At 43.1% G+C, this 25280-nt stretch overlaps 2 protein-coding genes across 3 annotated transcripts in view; one reads left to right on the forward strand and one right to left on the reverse strand.

Annotated features, from left to right (window-relative positions):
- LOC115144070 (E3 ubiquitin-protein ligase rnf213-alpha-like) overlaps positions 1–10884 on the forward strand; it is a 58196-nt gene extending 47312 nt beyond the window's left edge. Inside the window, exons 49-68 of the mRNA XM_029684761.2 lie at positions 184–380; positions 1278–1400; positions 1546–1656; positions 3144–3386; positions 3611–3704; positions 4478–4512; positions 4603–4706; positions 4814–4970; positions 5287–5461; positions 5864–5958; positions 6134–6382; positions 6532–6661; positions 6808–6888; positions 7084–7264; positions 7497–7698; positions 7812–7889; positions 8000–8197; positions 8446–8538; positions 8812–8990; positions 9824–10884. Of these exons, the coding sequence (XP_029540621.2) occupies positions 184–380; positions 1278–1400; positions 1546–1656; positions 3144–3386; positions 3611–3704; positions 4478–4512; positions 4603–4706; positions 4814–4970; positions 5287–5461; positions 5864–5958; positions 6134–6382; positions 6532–6661; positions 6808–6888; positions 7084–7264; positions 7497–7698; positions 7812–7889; positions 8000–8197; positions 8446–8538; positions 8812–8990; positions 9824–9974 (2876 nt within the window). The 3' untranslated portion in view covers positions 9975–10884. The remainder of the gene's footprint in view (positions 1–183; positions 381–1277; positions 1401–1545; positions 1657–3143; positions 3387–3610; positions 3705–4477; positions 4513–4602; positions 4707–4813; positions 4971–5286; positions 5462–5863; positions 5959–6133; positions 6383–6531; positions 6662–6807; positions 6889–7083; positions 7265–7496; positions 7699–7811; positions 7890–7999; positions 8198–8445; positions 8539–8811; positions 8991–9823) is intronic.
- A 6517-nt stretch (positions 10885–17401) lies between these two features.
- LOC115144076 (eyes absent homolog 2-like) overlaps positions 17402–25280 on the reverse strand; it is a 73218-nt gene continuing 65339 nt past the window's right edge. For both annotated transcript variants that reach the window (XM_065004125.1, XM_065004122.1), the window contains exons 15-17: positions 20394–20515; positions 19742–19842; positions 17402–19371 (exon numbers count right to left, since the gene is read on the reverse strand). In XM_065004125.1, the coding sequence (XP_064860197.1) occupies positions 19291–19371; positions 19742–19842; positions 20394–20515 (304 nt within the window). In that variant the 3' untranslated portion in view covers positions 17402–19290. The remainder of the gene's footprint in view (positions 19372–19741; positions 19843–20393; positions 20516–25280) is intronic.

The following is a 25280-nucleotide window of genomic DNA, read 5'->3' on the forward strand; positions in this document are numbered from 1 at the left end:
CACCAAAAATGGACTTTAAAATGATTTTTAAATATAGGGAATTTATAGGCAATGAGAGCAAAAACAAACACTGTGGCTGTTAGGCCATCACAAGTGTGTGTCATGGGGAATGTTGAAAACACTTGCAATAAGTTTGTCTGACTGATCCAAGACATGTCTTGAAAGAAGTGTCTGGTCTTTCAGGGGTATGTGCAAGTCCTCAGGATGTGGTTGAGGAGTTTCTTCGTGCTGTTAGGAACCTGTGTGAGAGGAGTGTGAACGACTGGTACCGGGTCTACCTGATCCGCAACATCAGCAGACAGCAGGGTGTAGAGTGTGTCCAGGGGATGCTGAAGGAAGCCGAGTACAGGTGGCTTTTCCCTGAAGAGATACATCAACAGGTACATAGTAACATACGACTTTCTTAAATGTTTTATAAACCACATTTTTAACTGTTTGAAAAAGCCTGTATTTATTTTCCTTTCATTAAAGTACTTGTCAGGTACATATTAAAGTGATATGGAAGACTACGTATATAGCATATGACCTCTCTGTAAATGAAGCCCCGCAACGAAGAACCATATATGTGACTGGTTACAGGATCGGGAGCGTTTGACGCTCGTTCGCACTTCACAGTAGGACCTCGTGTCTGGCATGGTGGAGTTGACCATACGTTTACATGTATTTCTTAAAGAGACGGATGGGGCTAAGGCTTAAGAGGGTGTGAAAAATGCTGAATGGGAGTAAAAGAAGAGCTCTCTAGCAAGTGTGAAAATTGCATCAACATTTTTCAAAGGGCATTTTCTCCAACTTGTCTCCTAAGTGTAGCAGCATAACTTTACAAGGTTTTCTCCAACTGCAGTGTATGATATACCATTTCCAACTGCAGTGTATGATATACCATTTCCAACTGCAGTGTATGATATACCATTTCCAACTGCAGTGTATGATATACCATTTCCAACTGCAGTGTATGATATACCATTTCCAACTGCAGTGTATGATATACCATTTTGAAGCTCTAACATTTGAAATAACCCCCCTACAGAGAAATCTGGCCACATATATGTGCATTATGAAAAATTCCGATATTGTGAAATATTTGACATTTTCTATGTGTATATACCACATTGTGTCATTATTCAAGTCATCACACTTCTATCGTTTAATTATACCTGCCTGTTTTTTGATTTCATATTTATTTTCCATACTTTTTATAAGGATTCATGAAGTTGATATATATATATATTTTTTAACACATACTGTATATGGTTGTTAATCTGCGGGATTGTGTGCAGAATGAAGATGGTGGTCAGATGGACCAGTATCTGGTCTATGGAGAGCAATACCTGGCTGTACGGGAGGCTGTTGCCAAAGCAGTATTAGAGGGCACTGTGGAGGACATAGAGAAGAAGTGTGAGGTATTAGTGCAATTCCACTCAGCTCTCTAACAGTGTCTCGTGCATTACTATTACTAACCAGTTTGAAAGCATTTCTAATCATCTGAGGTAATGCATCATTGATAAGTGGATAATCCTCAGCTCTGCATCTTTGTCTTGTTTATAGAGATGTACTGCACCCCCAAAGAGGCGGACCTTGTATATCCTGCTGGCTCTTTTCAGAGAAGTCACCAGTCTGTACCGAGCAGCCAACACAGGCCTCCACCCCAGCCCTAAGGTAAGAACACAGGCCTCCACCCCAGCCCTAAGGTAGGAACACAGGCCTCCACCCCAGCCCTAGGGTAGGAACACAGGCCTCCAGCCCTAAGGTAGGAACACAGGCCTCCAGCCCTAGGGTAGGAACACAGGCCTCCAGCCCTAGGGTAGGAACACAGGCCTCCACCCCAGCCCTAGGGTGGGAACACAGGCCTCCACCCCAGCCCTAGGGTAGGAACACAGGCCTCCACCCCAGCTCTAGGGTAGGAACACAGGCCTCTACTCCAGCCCTAAGGTAGGAACACAGGCCTCCACCCCAGCCCTAAGGTAGGAACACAGGCCTCCACCCCAGCCCTAAGGTAGGAACACAGGCCTCCACCCCAGCCCTAAGGTAGGAACACAGGCCTCCACCCCAACCCTAAGGTAGGAACACAGGCCTCCACCCCAAACCTAAGGTAGGAACACAGGCCTCCAGCCCTAGGGTAGGAACACAGGCCTCCACCCCAGCCCTAAGGTAGGAACACAGGCCTCCAGCCCAGCCCTAGGGTAGGAACACAGGCCTCCACCCCAACCCTAAGGTAGGAACACAGGCCTCCACCCCAACCCTAAGGTAGGAACACAGGCCTCCACCCCAACCCTAAGGTAGGAACACAGGCCTCCACCCCAAACCTAAGGTAGGAACACAGGCCTCCAGCCCTAGGGTAGGAACACAGGCCTCCACCCCAGCCCTAAGGTAGGAACACAGGCCTCCAGCCCAACCCTAAGGTAGGAACACAGGCCTCCAGCCCAGCCCTAGGGTAGGAACACAGGCCTCCACCCCAACCCTAAGGTAGGAACACAGGCCTCCACCCCAAACCTAAGGTAGGAACACAGGCCTCCAGCCCTAGGGTAGGAACACAGGCCTCCACCCCAGCCCTAGGGTAGGAACACAGGCCTCCAGCCCAGCCCTAGGGTAGGAACACAGGCCTCCAGCCCAGCCCTAGGGTAGGAACACAGGCCTCCACCCCAGCCCTAGGGTAGGAACACAGGCCTCCAGCCCAGCCCTAGGGTAGGAACACAGGCCTCCAGCCCAGCCCTAGGGTAGGAACACAGGCCTCCAGCCCTAGGGTAGGAACACAGGCCTCCAGCCCTAGGGTAGGAACACAGGCCTCCACCCCAGCCCTAAGGTAGGAACACAGGCCTCCAACCCAGCCCTAGGGTAGGAACACAGGCCTCCACCCCAGCCCTAGGGTAGGAACACATTGGACTCTGTTGTTGATGATAGAAACGGGGCAACTAGTGACATTTCAACGTTAGATGTTCATATCATGTTGCTAATTTAAGTTAAATGTGACCTTTTCGTAGATTCCTAAAAAGTCCCCCCAAATCTCAATCAAGCCATCTTGATTGTCCCAGAAAATATGGTTGATTGTCCCAGAAAATGTTAGGATGAAATGTCTCATATGCCTAACTGAACCCTCAGTCCATACACAGAGGTTATATTTAACCATAATGGCTGTCCTCCCTCAGAAATGCCAACAACTTGAGTACTTCATCCAGGGTTCAAGGTACCTAGATCCCAAGCCAGTGAGGGACTTTGCCATGGCATTGGTGCAGAACAGGATGGGAGAACTGAATGTCCATAATGGCCGTCCCGGTGCAGAGCACGTCCTTATAGAGCTGACTGTCCACCTGGCCGCTGTGTTGCTCACTGGGACAGAAGGGGTGCTTACACCTCTTCAGCAGCTTGGCCTGACTCCTAACAACATGCAGGTATGATCCATCTCACCATCTCATACTGGCTGCATCCCAATTGTCCACCCTTCTCCCGAAGGGATTAAACAATGGTGGGATCTCACTGTAGCCAATACGTACACCAATCCAATGCTTTTTCAGCAGAAGGGTGGAGAATCGAAACGCAGCCATTGTTCTCATAAACATGTTATTCCAAGTTGAATATGGGAGTTCTGTCTTTATCGGACTGTCTATTCCAACAGAGAGCCTTCATTCCCACGATGCCTGAAGACATGCTGGCTATGGCCCAAAGGGTTTTAACACAGACTGGAGGCCTTCAAGCACTCACCTGGTATTGTAAGTACAGTGCCCATATAAATGTTGGTGTGCCCTATAACTATAAATTCTGCTTTCTCAATTCACCTGTGGCATTGATTTTGTTAACCTTTTACTGCAGTGGGCTAAATCAGTGTTTCTTGGTAGTCTTAAACAAATCTACTTTGAAACAAATGTATACACCTCACACTCATGGTTATGGGCTTAAAGAAAGTTCAGATGTATTACATTTTGAGTTTGTATCCCAATATTACTCTTTATATACATCACAGAAGACTGAAATATAACAAAACTGTTTATCATAGAAACACCGGATTTTCAGCAGTATTTTTTCGGTATGTTTATTAATTATGAAATTATGAAACATATTCATAACATTCCATCCATGATGCCACTAGAGGGCGATTTTGTCATTTGACTGCAATATGCTACAATATGTAAAGCTTGCCTGAATAATAACAAATGACTTATAGATTTACAAAACACTTTCTTAACTTCTGTATATTTTGTTAGAGCTCACTTCATCCACTACCAAGAACAGCTTTCAGGTTGCAGTAGTGTCCTAATGTAGAAGTATCTCATACTGATCCCTACTAAACAACAGCTATTGAAAAATTGCAGCATAGAACACATATTCTAAGCATTATAGTAACACATTATAATGACTCATACATGCACATGACAAGTATATAAAGCATTATACCTGTTGGTAAAGTGTTACCGAATAATTCAATGATGAGTTGTGTTGTATACTGAGTAAAACATTGCAAAACTTTGACCTTTGTTCTCTACAGCCTGTCCTGAAGGACACCCTTGTGCTGTTGGTGAGGTAAGCACAGTTCTTAATGTATAATTAAATTGACAAACATTCACAATGTTAAAAAACTCCACAGCAGACTAATTCACCCCCTCTTTACAGTGTGGTCGCCCCACCCAGCTGGCACGCTGTCTAGAGTGTGGGGCAGTAGTTGGAGGGAAGAACCATGCTCCTGTCAGAGGTTTCAGTGCTATGGGACTGCAGCGGTAAATTTGTTCCCTGTGGTGCTTACAAAAAGGGCTTCCTGTTCATATTGTTGCTAAAGCATCAGATTGACAGATCCCATGTTGAATGACTGAACTTGTCCTCTTAGGGGAGATCTGACAAGGACTGGTCACATCCTAGGAGATCCTCAGAGGAGGGACAACCCAGACTCCCAGGACACCAAAAACATGTCCCTCACCCCCTTCACCCTCGTCAGGCTGCTCACCCATCTAGCCATGCTGCTAGGGGCCTCAGAGCACCCACAGGTACGCCTGCTTGTCTGCCAATGCCAGCCCACTCATACCAAACTACAAAATAGTGGTTATAGAGTTATATAGAGTAATATAGAGTTGTTGTTTATCATTCAAGTTCAAGTCGTTTATTTGCCATTATCTACTCAATTAGTGTATAAATAATTAAGCTTATCTACTAATTATACGGTTTTGATGTTAGTAAAATACAAAGGAGATGTAAAAAAAGAAGACATATAGAAGATGAAAATACTAAAAGACAAAATATATAAAAGATGACAACTGCGGACTGCAGTATTTCACAATAATAAGATATCTCTCTTCTTTCTAGTCCGTCCAGCAGATCATCCAGCCTCCAGTTGCTGACCCCTGTGGATTTCTGGTCCTTCACCTGCTAAAGGATATGGATCATGTGACCAAAGCCCTGGGGAAGGGAACAGATGGCACGGTCACCGCCATCCACCTGATAATCAGATCCATCCTGGAGTCACCACAGACCAATCCATGTAAGGCCTTTCATTAATGCTCTCATAAGCCCTCTGACAGGTATACTTTATTATCTGATTTTAACTCAATCAAGTTTTTAATTGTATACACACAATCATATTTGAACACAATCAAGTATTTAAGTGTATATTCACAATCATATTTTAACTTGAATAGGCTAATAAAGTATCACATTTGTTACTGTGAGCGAGAGTTGCACTTTTTCCTTTCAAATACCAATGTGATTTTTTGGTTGCATCTCGTCTCACTTTGGTTGAGCGCCTCCCACTCGTCTCCAAACATTTTGAAACAATGAAAGTCAAAGCAAGTTAATTGCTTGAAATGAAACAAAATCTAAATCACATACCTGCGTACTTATAACACAGATACGAGTAGCTACCTCATGGACTCTTTGTTTCTAGGGATGGCTGGCTGTGATTCCCAACTGTCAACTAAAGAGGCCAGAAATACCTGGGAGACAACCGTTGCTACCGACATCATCACTCCTCAGTTGAAGGTGAAACCTTTGGATAACATTTGAAGTTAGCTATAGTTTGATTAAAGATCTATTTGATAAAACATATATTCCAGCTATATTCCAAGTCAAAGATAAGATTGCACCTTTGAAGGGACAAAGAGTTTCACTTTGTGTGTGTCTGTATGTACATACCTGTGTGTGTTTGACATCACAGCATCTTGACCAGCGGCTGAGAGAGGTGAATGCCACAATCAGAAATGACTCGCGTGTCTCCTCTAACTTCATCATGAGGGTGACATTCGGGGATGAGTGTCCGTTGTCCTCGCTTCCTCGGGGCTCCCAGGTCCACTGTTCAGGAGTGTGGAGCTGCAGAGAGAGGGTGTCCCTACTCAGCCTCACCCACATCGTAGAGCAGAACGACGGAAAGGACAAGCTCCCTCTACTATGGAGGTTCCTACAGAAGGTAATCGTCATGAAACCTGTGTTCTTTCTTCCTATTGTAAATAGATTTTCTAAATCTTGCAGCTAGTTTGAATAGTTTCTGAGTGAGTCTGTGACATTTAACTCACATGATCTCCTGCCTTTTCCATATATTTTGGGGAATTTTCGCAGGAGGCAGAGTTCCGGCTGGTGAGGTTCCTTCCAGATATCCTGGCCCTGCAGAAGAGTCTGGTGAAAAGGTTCCAGAGGTCATCAGACTTGATGAATGACTCCATTAGAGAGTTCATCCAGAAACAGTCAGGTAACGTCAACTGTCCATCAGAATAATCCATCCTTCGCACTATGCAGCATAGTTATCATCATATTATTGCCGATTTTCCAATTTGAGACTAACTTATGAAAAGCAGAATTGAGTGATATAATTTATGGGGTTTTGTCTTCTAACAGCACCGATGAGAGTGTGCTATGAGAAACGAATCCAGATCTTCCTGAATACATGGAACTTGCTCAGATTGTCAGTAGCCACCAGTGAGTTACCCTTCTTTGACTACAGTCTTCTGTAAAGCAGGACAAAGTTGGCCGTACAACTGGAACATTGTCTGTGCCCGAAATGGCACCCTATTCTCTACGTACGGCCCCGGTTGGAAGTAGTGCACTATGTAGGCAATAGGGAACAATTTTGGACATAATCATTTTTTTCACTTTGTGTGTTTGGATGTGCAGGTGAAATAAAGATCCCAGAAGAGTTCTGGAAGGAGAATTTGGACCAGGACAGTGACCTCCAATACCTCCTGCCACGGCGCCAGGGTCCAGGCCTGTGTTCCACCGCTCTGCTCAGTCACCTGGTGGCCCTGCACAATGAGCTGCTTCACGCTGTGGACCGCCACACTGGGGAAGACACCAGGTACAGCACTGCCAAGGAACCAATCACCCCTCCCATGCCACCCACCCCCATCCCAAACAAACCACACCCACCCCCAACCTTCACTCTAAACACAATAATGAAAATATATTTTTTTAAGGTAGAATGGAAATGAAAGATATTTGGAACTAACACTGGATTTGTTTACTGCACAGCCGTCAGCCAGTTCATCCAGGGATATTAAAAGGTCTCAAAGTACTTTCTGCTCCAACAGCTACAAAGTGAGTCTCTCAGAGCTGACAGATCTGCATGTGATCCGCTATGAAGTGGAGAAGGACCTGCTGCCCCTGGTGCTGTCAAACTGCCAGTACAGCCTGGAGCGCGGCAAGGAGACCCTGTCTGAGTACGACCTTCCCAAGATCCAGCAGCAGGTCCTAACCCGCTTCCTGCAGGGCAAACCCCTCATCACACTAACTGTGAGTCCTGGCTTCTAATTAAGGCCCCAGACCCTCTGGTGCTTACAGATCTGAAATGACTGGAAAAACGAAAGCAATGCATCACTTACTGAATCCAATGTGTTGACTTTCAGGGAATCCCGATTTTGGTCACCAGACATGAAAGAGATTACGAAAGCATTTTGAAAACAGTGAAAGGAAAAGTGTCTCAGGTAAGTTTTACGGAAGCATTATTATTACTTGTATTTGTTGACACACCATTGTGACATCATGTGAATACATATCACATTTCAGCGGTACAATGTCATCGTTGTTTTCCCAGGAGCGTCTGCCGTCCCTGACCCTCACAGCCCTGTCCAGGGATCTGGAGTCGTACAGTGAGGTGTGTGATGCCCTGAAGGCTATGGAGCTGGCTCTGGGCTTCCTGTCCATGACTGGGGGAGACACCCACATGCCCTTGGTGCGTTACCTGGAGGACACGCTCAGGATGAGCGAGCAGACCGAACCACACTTCTTAAAGGTGACCATGTTTATTTGATATTGTGTGTCAGATTGATGAGCTAGAAAGAAATACAGTACAACCTCTAAGATACAAACCTAAGAGTTAGACTGCCTGGTCAACTGAACAGGCAAACTTCCCTTCTAATGTGTTCTTACTGTACCGAGATTCAATATATCTGTCTATTTGTATCCAGTGTACCAGTCATTGTTGCCAGTATTCCGTACATGTGTCTAACGTGTGTGCTCTGTGCGGCCCCATTTCCTTAGGCTCTGGGCAGATGCAGTCTAAAGCACTGTGTGGCTCTGTGGCAGCTCCTCTCTTCCCTCAAATCAGAGAACATGCTGAAGAGTCTGAAGAGGGTAACCAACAGCTTATCACACATACTGTAGTAATACGTGACACAATCATCCTAAAAACAACTCGCCGGCTCTATCATTGCAATCATTGCTGAGAGATGTTTCAGTGTTTTTCAACCCTAACATATTACTTTGGTCAATTTTAAGTAACGATTTGCACAGATGAGGAAGGGTGAATCTATAGCCATCGTTGGGGTTGATTCCCAATCATGCTGTATGGTACCACTGTTGGTCTGGATAGCTCTGAGATTCCTTCCTCTATCTTCCCTCCTGAAGGACCCATTCTCTGGGGTCTCGGCTGAGTACCAGAAGCACCTGGAGGAGGAGCAGAAGAAGCTGCTCCAAGGTTTCATCACCGTGGGGAACATCAACACCTGGCTTCTGGAGATGCACGAGTTCCTCCTGCTGAACCTGGGGAGCCCTCGTGCCTCGGATACCTATGGACCACACTGGAGGTGAGGATAGACAGCAAGTGTGGGCGGGAACAGGGGCTACTCCCGAGGAGAGACAGCAAGTGTGGGCGGGAACAGGGACTACTCCCAAGGATAGACAGCAAGTGTGGGCGGGAACAGGGACTACTCCCGAGGATAGACAGCAAGTGTGGGCGGGAACAGGGGTTACTCCCGAGGAAAGACAGCAAGTGTGGGCGGGAACAGGGACTACTCCCGAGGATAGACAGCAAGTGTGGGCGGGAACAGGGGTTACTCCCGAGGAAAGACAGCAAGTGTGGGCGGGAACAGGGACTACTCCCGAGGATAGACAGCAAGTGTGGGCGGGAACAGGGGCTACTCCCGAGGTCTTCCAATTCCAAACCATCATTGTAACTCTCATTTTTCATGAAAGGGGACATTTGCATTTTAAGTGCATGTGACATGCAGCTACCAAACACATACATTAGCCTTGGATGTGAAGCCACATTCACAATGGGAGGGCTAAAGTTGCAGATCGAAGAAAGGCAGATGTGACTTCACATATTTTGATGGTATTTGATCCCCTTGACTGAACAACATTGTCTTGTCTACTCCCGCTCGCCCTCTATGGTCTACTCTCCACCGGTCCTGGGAACACTCATTAGGCACACCTGGACTCCATCACTACCCCCTTTATCTAGCATCACTCTTCAGGCAGTATTGGTTCAGACGCTGCGCTTGTTTTTGTAACACTCCATGTTCGGTATTATTAAAATCACCATCTGCACCTGCTGACCTGCTTCCTGACTCCCTGCGTTACAGACACAGTTCCGAGGTCTGAAATCACAACCTGTTTTGTCTTCTTTCTCTCATTCTAGTGTCAAAGAGACTTTGGCTGCATACATGGACCGGAAAGAAGTACAAGTCCCTCCTGACGTGGAGGCTTCCTTCCCCGACGAGATACTCCTCTCACAGATTGTGGAGACCTGGAGATTTACTGTGACTTACAAACAAGAATGGATGATGTAATGGATTCCACCTGAAGGTGATTTGTAAAGGACTACACTGGATCACCGGGGAAATGTTAGAATAGAACACAAGTGCTTCTGATTGTATGCTGTATAGATGTATGTCCTTTCTCCAGTGATCTCACAGTATGTGCCACACTGACACACCATACTTAGATACTAAGAGGATTTATAACTGGTATGTGGGGAATCTTGCCGTTCTCCTTACAAAACCTGCCTTGAATGCAACATTTTCTCAGGAAAACATTCCAAATATCATTTTTTGCTCAGACTATGGGGTTGGTTCAATCCGTATCGCTGATGTTCAGGGCAATAGCGCAATTGAATATTAAAGGCGGTGTTACTGTGTTCACAGAGACAGCATTCACGGTAAATATGTCGGCTCAATTGGAAATTACCTTTACATTTTAAGCGCGCCATAGTGGTGGACTTCGGGTAAACGGATTGAATCAAGCCTTGTTTAAACCAAACTGTGTTTACATAATGTTTTATGCAATCATTTTTGTTACTAGATGTTTATTTTGTGGGAAATATTTTTTACATTATTTGAGAGACTAACTCCAGTGCCGTTTTTATGTTTATGTTATTGCTCTTATCTTTTACATTGTACTTTTAAATGGGTTTATATTTTGGGAGAATATTGGTGGTTGGTGTTATTTTAAAGTTAATATTTCCAAACATTGAGTTCAGATCAGTGCAATAAGCATCCGCTTGAGGGTGCTATTGGCCCACATTTTGTCATTTACAGTCCTGAAGATCTAAAATCAAGTTAGTTAAATACATGACCTAATCATTTTATCTGCCTGGTTTTAATGTATTCTGGTTGAATATGACTACATTATCTTCTTCCATTTGTTTAAAAAATGTGTCCAAATCATGGCATCTTGAAATAAAAGGGCTGGTGCTGTCAAGAGGGATGTTTGTCACTCCTTTGCTGGTCATATACTTAATGTACAAGCCTAGATAATACCCTCATTTCACTAACTTGCCATTGCCAATGGGTCATATTTAATTTATTTGAAGGTTTGCTTAGATAACTTATAACCTATTTAAGCAGACCTTCAAATTGTTGCGTAAAATTTTAATTCATAAACTGTTAATACATGATTACATGTAATTGGTTAATGTATTCATTTAGCATTAGTAAATATTTATATGTATAAACCATATTATAAATAAGTGTTATATGTACATCATTAATGACAGGCCTTGTATTAAATATTGTATAATTATTCCTCATTTAATGGTTAACAAACTGTCTAAGGGGAGCGATCAGAGAGTTCATGCAATCTGTCTTGAGATGTCCTCTAGAGACTGTAAACAAGGTGACTTTCCACCGAGTGCACAGACGTGGAGCTCGCAGCGACAAGACCAAGGGTCCCTGGCCGATCAACGCAAAAATGAAACACTACCAACAAAAGGAGCTGATCAAAAGCAGAGGAAGGGAGCTTAAAGGGACCAAACTCGGTCTGAATGATCCAAGAGGCTGTATCCTGTACAGAGGCAACAGAGGGAAAGGTTTTTAAGCGTGCCTTTCTCATTGTAGACAAACTCTTTATAGACGGACAGCTCTTCAGAGACAGCTCCATAACACCATGGTGGTACTAAATTCTATCGGGATGTCAGGTTACGGGAAAAATTATTGGGACTAAAAATATCTGAACACTATGAAGTTGATATGTGCACAAACACACTCTACCCGCTGGTTTACACATATGGACGCATACACACACACTTGATCTCTCTCCTCTCACTCTCTCGTTCTCTATTGTCTAGAGCGTCTTTTGTTTGTATATCTTTTGTATGTCTTTGTCTACATGTTTATCTATGTTTACAACAATGGGAAGATATCAGAACAGGGACGTTGGGAAATAATAGCATATTTTATGGGATACATTTGTACTGTAGTGAACCCGTTTCTATAATAATGCAAGGTCTCTTTCATAATCATGTGAAAAGTCAATTGCTATGAAAATACTCGGATGTGTTTTTCTATGAAAATTATGTTAAATGTAACTATGATGCAACTAACAGGCTGTACCTGTTGTGGAGTCCCAGCGTCGTCTGGGTTTTGCCGGTGTAAGCGTCATTGTAAATAAGAATTGTTCTTAACTGACTTGCCTATTTAAATAAAGGTAACATATATATATATATATTAATGATGGTGATACAGTATGGATTCCAATTATCATCCTGAATATTAAAGCTATACTCACTTCATGTTACGCACATAGACTCCGATCGCATTCTGTCTCCTATCAATACTTTAAAAAACTTTGATGAAAGAAAGAGACAGGAATGTAGTCAAGACGACTAGCTTGATTAAGTCTCCTCCATGTATATCTCACTAGGTCAGGGAATTTTAGTCTCCAAATATTCACTATTTTTAATGTGTCCATAATATTTGTGATTTCCTTAAGGCCACGGTGATGATAGTTTGTAGAGTGATGACCTTTACGGTCCATTGAGGTACTTAACACTGTGTTATAGTCTCCTACCATGATGATTTGATCATTTGTTGCCTGTAAGTTCAATAAATTGGTATAAATATTTTCTAAGAAGTATGGATCATCCTGATTTGGACCATATAGATTAATGAGCCAAGTCTATTTTTAACACCCACTGTCATATACATTTTTTGTTCATCACACACCTTTTGAGTTCCTTTGTCCATGACAGAAAATGATTTCACCACCCCTTTCCTTTTTCCACGCAACTTCATCTAAGGATGTAGAGTGAGTTTCCTGTAAACAGTATATGTTATATTCCTTTTCTTTTAGCCATGTAAAGACTGATCTTCTTTTTTTATAATCTACTAAACCGTTATAATTATAACTGGCTATACTTATTTCACCCCTTACCATAACTAGATTCTAGTCTCAGATTACATCCAATTGATTACAGCATTAACCTAAAACTGGAGGAGGCAGGTGGCAGTGGGAGGAGGTAGGGAACTGATCTGTCTGCCCAATTTAAAGGATCAAAACTGGAGGAGGCAGGTGGCAGTGGGAGGAGGTAGGGAACTGATCTGTCTGCCCAATTTAAAGGATCAAAACTGGAGGAGGCAGGTGGCAGTGGGAGGAGGTAGGGAACTGATCTGTCTGCCCAATATAAAGGATCAAAACTGGAGGAGGCAGGTGGCAGTGGGAGGAGGTAGGGAACTGATCTGTCTGCCCAATATAAAGGATCAAAACTGGAGGAGGCAGGTGGCAGTGGGAGGAGGTAGGGAACTGATCTGTCTGCCCAATTTAAAGGATCAAAACTGGAGGAGGAATACAAAATCGCATAAATAGGAAAGTATACCAGTTTCATTTGAGGACCAGGATGTTGACAGCTGTGCCAAACATATTGCAAAATAATTGGGAAGAGATTTTTGATGTACCAATTCCATGGTGCAGGGTGTATCTCAAAGTTGTTCTCACCTGAGGTGGAGTATCTTATGATAAGCTACAGACCTCACTATTTACCCAGAGAGTTTTCATCTGGGTTTTTTCGTAGCTGTCTATATACCACCACAGAGCGAGGTTGGAACTAAAACCACACTAAATGAGCTGTATTCTGCCATACGCAAACAGGAAACCGCTCATCCAGAGGTGGCGCTCCTAGTGGCCGGTGACTTTAACGCAGGGAAACTTAAATCAGTTTTACCGAATTTCTATCAACATGTTAAATGTGCAATCAGAGGTAAACAAAATTCTAGACCACCTCTACTCCACACACAGAGATGCGTACAAAGCTCTCCCTCGCCCTCCATTTGGCAAATCTGACCATAACTCTATCCCCCTGATTCCTGCTTACAAGCTAAAATTAAAGCAGGGAGCACCAGTGACTCGGTCTATAAAAAAATGGTCAGACGAAGCAGATGCTAAACTACAGGACTGTTTTGCTATCACAGACTGGAATATGTTACGTGATTCTTCTGATGACATTGTGGAGTACGCCACATCAGTCACTGGCTTTATCAATAAGTGCATCGAGGATGTCGTCCCCACAGTGACTGTACGTACATACCCCAACCAGAAGCAATGGATTACAGGTAACATCTGCACTGAGCTGAAGGGTAGAGCTGCCACTTTCAAGGAGCAGGACTCTAACCTGGAAGCTTATAAGAAATCCCACTATGCCCTCCGACGAACCATCAAACAGGCAAAGCATCAATACAGGACTAAGATTTAATCGTACTACACTGGCTCCGACGCTCGTCTGATATGGCAGGGCTTGCAAACTATTACAGACTACAAAGGGAAGCACAGCCGAGAGCTGCCCAGTGACACAAGCCTACCAGACGAGCTAAATAACTTCTATGCTCGATTCGAGACAAGTAACACTGAAACATGCATGAGAGCATCAACTGTTCTGGATGACTGCGTGATCACGCTCTCCGCAGCCGATGTGAGTAAGAGCTTTAAACAGGTCAACATTCACAAGGCCGCTGGGACAGACGGATTACCAGGACGTTTACTCATGCACTGACCAACTGGCAACTGTCTTCACTGACATTTTCAACCTCTCCCTGTCTGAGTCTGTAATACCAACATGTTTCAAGCAGACCACCATAGTCCCTGTGCCCAAGAACACTGAGGTAACCTGCCTAAATGACCACGGACCTGTAGCACTAACGTCTGTAGCCATTTAATGCTTTGAAAGGCTGGTCATGGCTCACATCAACACCATTATCCCAGAAACCCTAGACCCATTGCAATTTGCATACTGCACCAACAGATCCACAGATGATGCAATCTCTATTGCTCTCCACACTGCCCTTTCCCACCCGAACAAAAGAAACACCTATGTGAGAATGCTATTCATTGACTACAGCGCTATGTTGAACACCATAGTACCCTCAAAACTCATCACTAAGCTAAGGACCCTGGGACTAAACAGCTCCCTCTGCAACTGGATCCTAGACTTCCTGACGTGCCGCCCCTAGGTGGTAAGGGTAGGTAACAACACATCCGCTACGCTGATCGTCAACACAGGGGCCCCTCAGGGGTGCGTGCTCAGTCCCCTCCTGTACTCCTTGTTCACTCATGACTGCATGGCCAGGCACAATTCCAATACCATCATTAAGTTTGCTGATGACACAACAGTGGTAGGCCTGATCACAGACAACGATGAGACAGCCTATAGGGAGGAGGTCAGAGGCCTGACCATGTGGTGCAAGGACAACAACCTCTCCCTTAACATGATCAAGACAAAGGAGATTATTGTGGACTACAGGAAAAAGAGGACCGAGCACACCCCCATTCTCATCGATGGGACTGTCCACATCACCAACAAACTATCATGGTCCAAACACACCAAGACAGTCGTGAAGAGGGAGGGCATGACAAAACCTATTCTCCCTCGGGAGACTGAAAAGATTTGGCATGGGTCCTCAGATCTTCAAAAATGTTACAGCTGCACCATCGAGAGCATCCTGACGGGTTGCATCACTGCCTGGTATGGCAACTGCTTGGCCTCCGACCGCAAGGCACTACAGAGTGTGGTGCGTACGGCCCAGTACGTCACTGGGGCCAAGCTTCCTTCCATCCAGGACCTCTATAACAGACGGTGTCAGAGGAAGGCCGTAAAATCTGTCAAAGTCTCAAGCCACCCTAGTCATAGACTGTTCTCTCTGCTACCGCACGGCAAGTGGTACCGGAGTGCCAAGTCTAGGTCCAAGAGGCTTCTAAACAGCTTCCCCCAAGCCATAAGGCTCCTGAACAGCTAATCAAATGGCTACCCAGACTATTTGCGCCCCCCACGCTGCTACTACTCTCTGTTATTATCTATGCATAGCCACTTTAACAACCCTACCTGCATGTACATAATTATCTCAAATTACCTCGACACCGGTGCCCCCGCACATTGATACATTGACTCTGTACCAGTACCCCCTGTATATAGCCCCGCTATTGTTATTTACTGCTGCTCTTTAATTATTTGTTTTTCTTATCTCTTACTTTTTTTAAAAACTTTTTTTGTTTGTATTTTCTTAAAACTCCAGTGTTGGTTAAGGGCTTGTAAGTAAGCATTCCACTGTAAGGTCTGTTGTATTCGGCGCATGTGACAAATACAGTTTGATTTTATATGAGTTGATATATAAAAGGACACAAGATTCAATACTAAAATGATCATACAGAATTCTTGCCACCAAAACAATGTTGAATATTTGGGGCATACAATAATCGCAGCTCTGCAGATTTTGTTGTGAGGATACAGATTCAATAGACCATTTGTTCTGGTATTACCCTTATGAAAAACCATAACATTAATCTAAAATTGACCCTAGAAATAGCATTGTCAGGAGATCTGAAGAGACCTGGTCAGTTAATTATTGATATACTAATACTCTTAGTAAAAGTATTTATCTTCAACTCACAATCTGTGGATTCTATTTAATTAGATAGATTTAAATTGTATGTTAAACATCACAGCATAATTGAAAGATATATGGCGTGTATAAATCCAAAGAGGATGGCCAACAGAGATAGGTGGGATTGGCTGAGGTTTCGGATATGGAATTGGAGACAAATGGGAGTGGAGTTGCTGGGTGGCGGATAGAATGACGGTCAAAGATAAAAGTCCAAAAATAAAGTCCAAATAAAACAAAACAATAAGTACGTTTGAATGACACTGAGGGGCAGCGTTGGTACAGCTAATGACTGTTTGCTTGAGGCTGATACTGCGCAGGTGTTTGTACACATGCATGTACACAAACTCTCATTCAAATGCACACAAGTGCACATACACGGACACACACATGTAAAAAGTGTCAAACATGCACTCAAACATATTCAATTGGCTGTTATGATTTTTGTTGTCCTTGATGTCTTTAGTTTATTGAATTGTTGTTTTGTTTTCCATCGTCTTTGTTGGTGAATTTGGGGGGGTTCTAGGATGGTTGAGGGGCAGGTCACGGGTACTGTGGGGGGGGGGGTCTTGGAGGGCTGGTGGCCCAGCTGTTGAGAGCTTGGGCCGATGGCTTATACTGCAGGTCGCTGGTTCGGGTCCCCGTTTTTGACCTTGTGGGAGATCTGTCGACGTGCCCTCGAGCAGGGCCTTGACCCTGGATGCTTCTGTGTGTGGCTCTGAATGGGAATCTTTTGGGTGACTGGTGTGGTGTAGTTGTTAGATGACTGGTGTGATGTAGTTGTTGGGTGACTGGTGTGATGTAGTTGTTGGATGACTGGTGTGATGTAGTTGTTGGGTGACTGGTGTGATGTAGTTGTTGGATGACTGGTGTGATGTAGTTGTTGGATGACTGGTGTGATGTAGTTGTTGAGCGGCTTCACTGCAAGTATATTGTATGTTTTAATATTTAATTTAAAGATATATATAATAAGTATACCGTCCAAAGACCTATTACCTGAACATTCAGGAATACAGTTCAAATGTGTCGTCAGGGAGCCATTCAATCTGAATTAAGATACACTTTTCTCAGAATGTAATTAATTTATCTTTATTCATCTATTATAATTGTCCGTCGAAACAATAAAACCTTATATACAGATCATAGCTAAGCTGACAGTGTAACAGGCACATGCAAGTCCAAAGACTATCGTAGCATTTTCCTTACATACAAGTTATACATAAACATTCATGGAGAAAGATGACAACAAATGTACACCCAGCAACTTATGAAGCAGAAAATGTGTTCCTTAATAAAAAGATTCAATCGCTAGACTAAGTCCTCTCCAAGACAAATGTATATGCTGAAAGAGACGTTTCACAAGGTATGGATAGTTGATTTTTCCTGTGCTTTGTCAAAGGATTGCTTCGTTTCCATACTCATTTATTAAGATGTTGTTAGTTTTAGTAATGATGTTGGTCTCTGTCTGTCTGAACATCTAGCTGGCCTAGCTGCTCTTACCAATTTATATTTTATTTTCATAAAAGGGCACGGTATGGATAAGATAATTGACTTCTCATTTTTTGGTATATTAGATTCAAATGTCATCATCCAGAAGAGGTATGGCACCTTCAGTAGGGTTGGGAGTATGTGGTCCGGTTTATATAGACTGCATAAGAATGCTTGTTGCAAATGAATAGGATATTAAATTAAATGATTAATGACACATATCATAGGGCAATGGACTATGCATTAAATGTTATGGTGATGTTAGGAAAGGAGATGCTATCTCATCAAAAAATGATAATTGTCGCTGGGTAAGTTTTGCTCAAATCTTTTCCCATTATTACTTTTTTAGGTCTCAGCTCATAATATTAGACTATTAATTCATCAATAACCTGCTGAATGAGACAGATCTACTATTGGGGCTGTAGTTATACTATAAATTAACATTCTATCAAAAAAGCCATGTGAAACAATTGAGTCAAGGTAGGATCTAGCTATCTCTAATAACTTGCTGGTAATGTCCAATCCTCATTTTATACTGAATAAAAATATAAACACAACATGTAAAGTGTTGTTCCCATGTTTCATGAGCTGAAATAAAAAATCACAGAAATGTTCGATGCTCACAAAAAGTATCTCTCTCTCAAATTCATGACACGTGTGGCAAATCAAGAAGCTGATTAAACAGCATGATCATTACACAGTTGCACCTTATGATGGGGACAATAAAAATGTCCAGCACAATATCAGTGTCTACATACTGTATGTGAAAACAGTGCATTTCTACATTTTGTAAAAACAAATCAAGTTCTACCCGATGACATCATCAAAAGTTTAAACATTTAAAAACAGTGATTTTCAAACACTGTGAGATTCGCAGTGACATGGGGAGCAAGACAATATCCTCCCCCAGGCTAGAAGCACGTTGCAGGTTTAGAGAATCACTGTTTTCTTACTTTTAATCTTCGCCTGTGATGCTACAGATAATATTTTTTTAGGACCTTTCTTCTTAACTTTCAACCAGATCATTAAAAAAATAGGTTTTCACATATCTAGACTCTGGTATGGTGCTGGAGATAATGGAAATGAGGTTGAAGAGTGGCCTAATTGCCCTTTAACGATGTCCTCTTATCTATCCCATTCCTAATAAGAAAAGTGAGCACACAACACAACTATTCATCCTCCATATAAGGAAAAATGCACTTATATCACCTAGATTGTTATTTTCAGTGCAATGCTCTAAAGTTGAAAAGTGGGATACCTTTCATATGTAAAAGTCTCTGTGTAAAAGGATGAAAGCACATATAATATTTCCAGTAACAATTGCGATTCCCTGCAAGATACAAAGATTGGTCCCTTATTCTTGGCTTCTGTGTTGTGGTGAATTGACGCCGCCCTCAACCCCAAATTGGTCCATTGGACAGGAAGTGGCATCACCAGGCAGGAATTGGCTAAGGGCATGATGGGATAGTGCCCACTAGAGGTAGTCCAGCTCCAGTGCATGACTCAGAGCCTCCAGGTCAGGCCGACACGACACTCTCCAGAAGGGCATGTTTTTCTGCAAGACACAAATGGATATGTTGAAAATGTTGAACACTGGCTAAACTAGCTAGCTAATGTAACTAGCTAGCTAACATTGCTCAGTGAGCCACGCTCAAGTTACCAAAGCTCAGCGAGCTAATACAATCTTATGGTGTGTAGGAAAGGGTAGAAACCCACGTCACTGGTCAAACTAATACCAAACACAATTCCATGCTTTAGGATAGAAATATTATTTTTGTTTTTCAAATGATAAGCAAATGTTTGAAATAATATGTGTGGGGGGATATTAGATTTGATCTGACGTCTTTGCACTAGCATGAAAAATAAGGCAGAGGGAAATATATTGTGCACCCACCCACCCCTTTTCCTGGTTACACGTGTCTCACCTTCTTGGCTACAGACTCCTCCTCCACTCCATCCCCTATTACCACGTACACCACTCGCCGACCAAACCTCTGAGCCACACGCTCGAAGCAACTCTCCTTCCCTGGAGAATAGGTAAGGGTTGATATGATTAAGAGTAACACATAAGTGTGTTCAGATTGTTACAAAATGAAGTGTTAATTAAGACTTTGTGAAACTGTAATGTTGTATACTACGTCTCAAACACTAGGAACTTTAAAAAACAAGATTTTTTAATAGTAATTTTTTACTTTGGTAGGACTACGTATGCTGCAATTCAGCTTTTAGCTGCAAATGTGTACAATTCAAAATAAACCTTACATTCATATAAAGTGCTAAACGTAAGTGTAAACAAATTAAAATGACACTTTTGGTAAAAATGTCAGGAAAGTAAACAGATTGCACAATGCCAGCTGGTAGATAGTAAACAGGCTTGTATACAAATAGTTATACACTACAGTTTGTTCAACGACGGTGTGAAAACAAATCAACCCAGCTGTCAATCAACCCAGCTGTCAATCAACCCAACTGTCAATCAACCCAACTGTGTTCCTTCCCTGAGACGATCAGTTTCTCTTTTTAACTCTAACAACTGATAATCTATGTATCCATATCGAGTGCGGCACACTGCCTCACCTGTCTTGGTGGCACTGTAGATATTCTCTATAGGGAAAGCTGAGCCCAGTCCGTAGAGCAGGACCTTGGACAGGGCTGGGATCAGCTGGGTGGTAGTCACCAGCACATTCACACAGTTTGGTCTGAAAACAGAGAAATGTCAACACATGATATCAATATGTTATGCTAGCGTACCTGTAAATGTTAGCAACGGCTCGCAAAACTAACTCCAACTTCCTTCAAACTGCACGCAGAGTTAAAAATGGTATCCACAAGTTCATCTGTGTAACAATATGCGCCGAGAGTCGGGAAGCAAGTTCAGGGAGCAGAGTGTTTTAATAAATTAAACATCATAACACAAAACCAAGAACCTCGAACAACACAGACATGAAACAGAAACAGTGACGCCTGGGGAAGGAACCAGAGGGAGTGACATATATAGGGAAGGAACCAAAGGGAGGGACATATATAGGGAAGGAACCAGAGGGAGAGACATATATAGGGAAGGAACCAGAGGGAGTGACATATATAGGGAAGGAACTAAAGGGAGTGACATATATAGGGAAGGAACCAAAGGGAGTGACATATATAGGGAAGGAACCAGAGGGAGTGACATATATAGGGAAGGAACTAAAGGGAGTGACATATATAGGGAAGGAACCAGAGGGAGTGACATATATAGGGAAGGAACCAGAGGGAGAGACATATATAGGGAAGGAACCAAAGGGAGTGACAGATATAGGGAAGGAACCAAAGGGAGTGACATATATAGCGAAGGAACCAAAGGGAGGGACATATATAGGGAAGGAACCAGAGGGAGTGACATATATAGGGAAGGAACCAAAGGGAGGGACATATATAGGGAAGGAACCAAAGGGAGGGACATATATAGGGAAGGAACCAAAGGGAGTGACATATATAGGGAAGGAACCAAAGGGAGTGACATATATAGGGAAGGAACCAAAGGGAGTGACATATATAGGGAAGGAACCAAAGGGAGGGACATATATAGGGAAGGAAGCAAAGGTAGGGACATATATAGGAAAGGAACCAAAGGGAGTGACATATATAGGGAAGGAACCAAAGGGAGTGACATATATAGGGAAGGAACCAAAGGGAGGGACATATATAGGGAAGGAACCAAAGGGAGGGACATATATAGGGAAGGAACCAAAGGGAGTGACATATATAGGGAAGGAACCAAAGGGAGTGACATATATAGGGAAGGAAGCAAAGGGGGGGACATATATAGGGAAGGAACCAAAGGGAGGGACATATATAGGGAAGGAACCAAAGGGAGTGACATATATAGGGAAGGAACCAAAGGGAGGGACATATATAGGGAAGGAACCAAAGGGAGTGACATATATAGGGAAGGAACCAAAGGGAGTGACATATATAGGGAAGGAACCAAAGGGAGGGACATATATAGGGAAGGAACCAAAGGGAGTGACATATATAGGGAAGGAACCAAAGGGAGGGACATATATAGGGAAGGAACCAAAGGGAGGGACATATATAGGGAAGGAACCAAAGGGAGGGACATATATAGGGAAGGAACCAAAGGGAGTGACATATATAGGGAAGGAACCAAAGGGAGGGACATATATAGGGAAGGAACCAAAGGGAGGGAGATATATAGGGAAGGAACCAAAGGGAGTGACATATATAGGGAAGGAACCAAAGGGAGGGACATATATAGGGAAGGAACCAAAGGGAGTGACATATATAGGGAAGGAACCAGAGGGAGTGACATATATAGGGAAGGAACTAAAGGGAGTGACATATATAGGGAAGGAACCAAAGGGAGTGACATATATAGGGAAGGAACCAGAGGGAGTGACATATATAGGGAAGGAACTAAAGGGAGTGACATATATAGGGAAGGAACCAAAGGGAGTGACATATATAGGGAAGGAACCAAAGGGAGTGACATATATAGGGAAGGAACCAAAGGGAGGGACATATATAGGGAAGGAACCAAAGGGAGAGACATATATAGGGAAGGAACCAAAGGGAGTGACATATATAGGGAAGGAACCAGAGGGAGAGACATATATAGGGAAGGAACCAAAGGGAGTGACATATATAGGGAAGGAATCAGAGGGAGAGACATATATAGGGAAGGAACCAAAGGGAGTGACATATATAGGGAAGGAACCAAAGGGAGTGACATATATAGGGAAGGAACCAAAGGGAGTGACATATATAGGGAAGGAACCAAAGGGAGTGACATATATAGGGAAGGAACCAAAGGGAGTGACATATATAGGGAAGGAACCAAAGGGAGTGACATATATAGGGAAGGAACCAAAGGGAGGGACATATATAGAGAAGGAACCAAAGCGAGTGACATATATAGGGAAGGAACCAAAGGGAGTGACATATATAGGGAAGGAACCAAAGGGAGGGACATATATAGGAAAGGAACCAAAGGGAGTGACATATATAGGGAAGGAACCAAAGGGAGTGACATATATAGGGAAGGAACCAAAGGGAGGGACATATATAGGGAAGGAACCAAAGGGAGGGACATATATAGGGAAGGAACCAAAGGGAGTGACATATATAGGGAAGGAACCAAATGGAGGGACATATATAGGGAAGGAACCAAAGGGAGGGACATATATAGGGAAGGAACCAAAGGGAGTGACATATATAGGGAAGGAACCAAAGGGAGTGACATATATAGGGAAGGAACCAAAGGGAGTGACATATATAGGGAAGGAACCAAAGGGAGTGACATATATAGGGAAGGAACCAAAGGGAGTGACATATATAGGGAAGGAACCAAAGGGAGGGACATGTATAGAGAAGGAACCAAAGGGAGTGACATATATAGGGAAGGAACCAAAGGGAGTGACATATATAGGGAAGGAACCAAAGGGAGTGACATATATAGGGAAGGAACCAGAGGGAGAGACATATATAGGGAAGGAACCAGAGGGAGTGACATATATAGGGAAGGAACTAAAGGGAGTGACATATATAGGGAAGGAACCAAAGGGAGTGACATATATAGGGAAGGAACCAGAGGGAGAGACATATATAGGGAAGGAACCAAAGGGAGGGACATATATAGGAAAGGAACCAAAGGGAGGGACATATATAGGGAAGGAACCAAAGGGAGGGACATATATAGGGAAAGAACCAAAGGGAGTGACATATATAGGGAAGGAACCAAAGGGAGGGACATATATAGGGAAGGAACCAAAGGGAGGGACATATATAGGGAAGGAACCAAAGGGAGTGACATATATAGGGAAGGAACCAAAGGGAGGGACATATATAGGGAAGGAACCAAAGGGAGGGACATATATAGGGAAGGAACCAAAGGGAGTGACATATATAGGGAAGGAACCAAAGGGAGGGACATATATAGGGAAGGAACCAAAGGGAGGGAGATATATAGGGAAGGAACCAAAGGGAGTGACATATATAGGGAAGGAACCAAAGGGAGTGACATATATAGGGAAGGAACCAAAGGGAGTGACATATATAGGGAAGGAACCAAAGGGAGTGACATATATAGGGAAGGAACCAAAGGGAGTGACATATATAGGGAAGGAACCAAAGGGAGTGACATATATAGGGAAGGAACCAAAGGGAGGGACATATATAGGGAAGGAACCAAAGGGAGAGACATATATAGGGAAGGAACCAAAGGGAGTGAAATATATAGGGAAGGAACCAGAGGGAGAGACATATATAGGGAAGGAACCAAAGGGAGTGACATATATAGGGAAGGAACCAAAGGGAGTGACATATATAGGGAAGGAACCAAAGGGAGTGACATATATAGGGAAGGAACCAAAGGGAGTGACATATATAGGGAAGGAACCAAAGGGAGTGACATATATAGGGAAGCAACCAAAGGGAGTGACATATATAGGGAAGGAACCAAAGGGAGTGACATATATAGGGAAGGAACCAAAGGGAGGGACATATATAGGGAAGGAACCAAAGGGAGAGACATATATAGGGATGGAACCAAAGGGAGTGACATATATAGGGAAGGAACCAGAGGGAGAGACATATATAGGGAAGGAACCAAAGGGAGTGACATATATAGGGAAGGAACCAAAGGGAGTGACATATAAAGGGAAGGAACCAAAGGGAGTGACATATATAGGGAAGGAACCAAAGGGAGTGACATATATAGGGAAGGAACCAAAGGGAGTGACATATATAGGGAAGGAACCAAAGGGAGTGACATATATAGGGAAGGAACCAAAGGGAGTGACATATATAGGGAAGGTAATCAGGGAGTTGATGGAGTCCAGGTGAGTCTGACGAAGCACAGGTGTGTGTAACGATGGTGACAGGTGTTATATGAACCTACTGTTTACATTGTTTACTATTTTCTGAATTTAGCTCAATCATATATAGATTTATTTTATTTTATTTCACCTTTATTTAACCAGCTAGACCAGTTGAGAACAAATTCTCATTTACAACTGCAACTTGGCAAAGATAAAGCAAAGCAGTGCGACAAAAACAACAACACAGAGTTACACATGGAATAAACAAACGTACAGTCAATAACACAATAGAAAAATCTGTATACAGTGTGTGCAAATGAAGTAAGGAGGAAAGGAAATAATTAGGCCAATAGTGGCAAAGTAATTACAATTTAGCCATTTACACTGGAGTGATATATGTGCAGATGAGGATGTACAAGTAGAAATACTGGTGTGCAAAAGAGCAGAAAAATAAAAACAAATATGGGGATGAGGTAGGTAGTTGGTTGGAAGGGCTATTTACAGATCAGTAACCTGCTCTGACAGCTGACGTTTGATTTGATTAGGATCTATTTTAGTCTTCATTTGGAGTAATCTTCCAAGAGTCCTTAAACATTAAAATACAATTTATAATACGATCACATTTTCACATATAACACACTGTTAC

Source organism: Oncorhynchus nerka, linkage group LG2 (genome assembly GCF_034236695.1).
Source record: "Oncorhynchus nerka isolate Pitt River linkage group LG2, Oner_Uvic_2.0, whole genome shotgun sequence".
NCBI lineage: Eukaryota > Metazoa > Chordata > Actinopteri > Salmoniformes > Salmonidae > Oncorhynchus > Oncorhynchus nerka.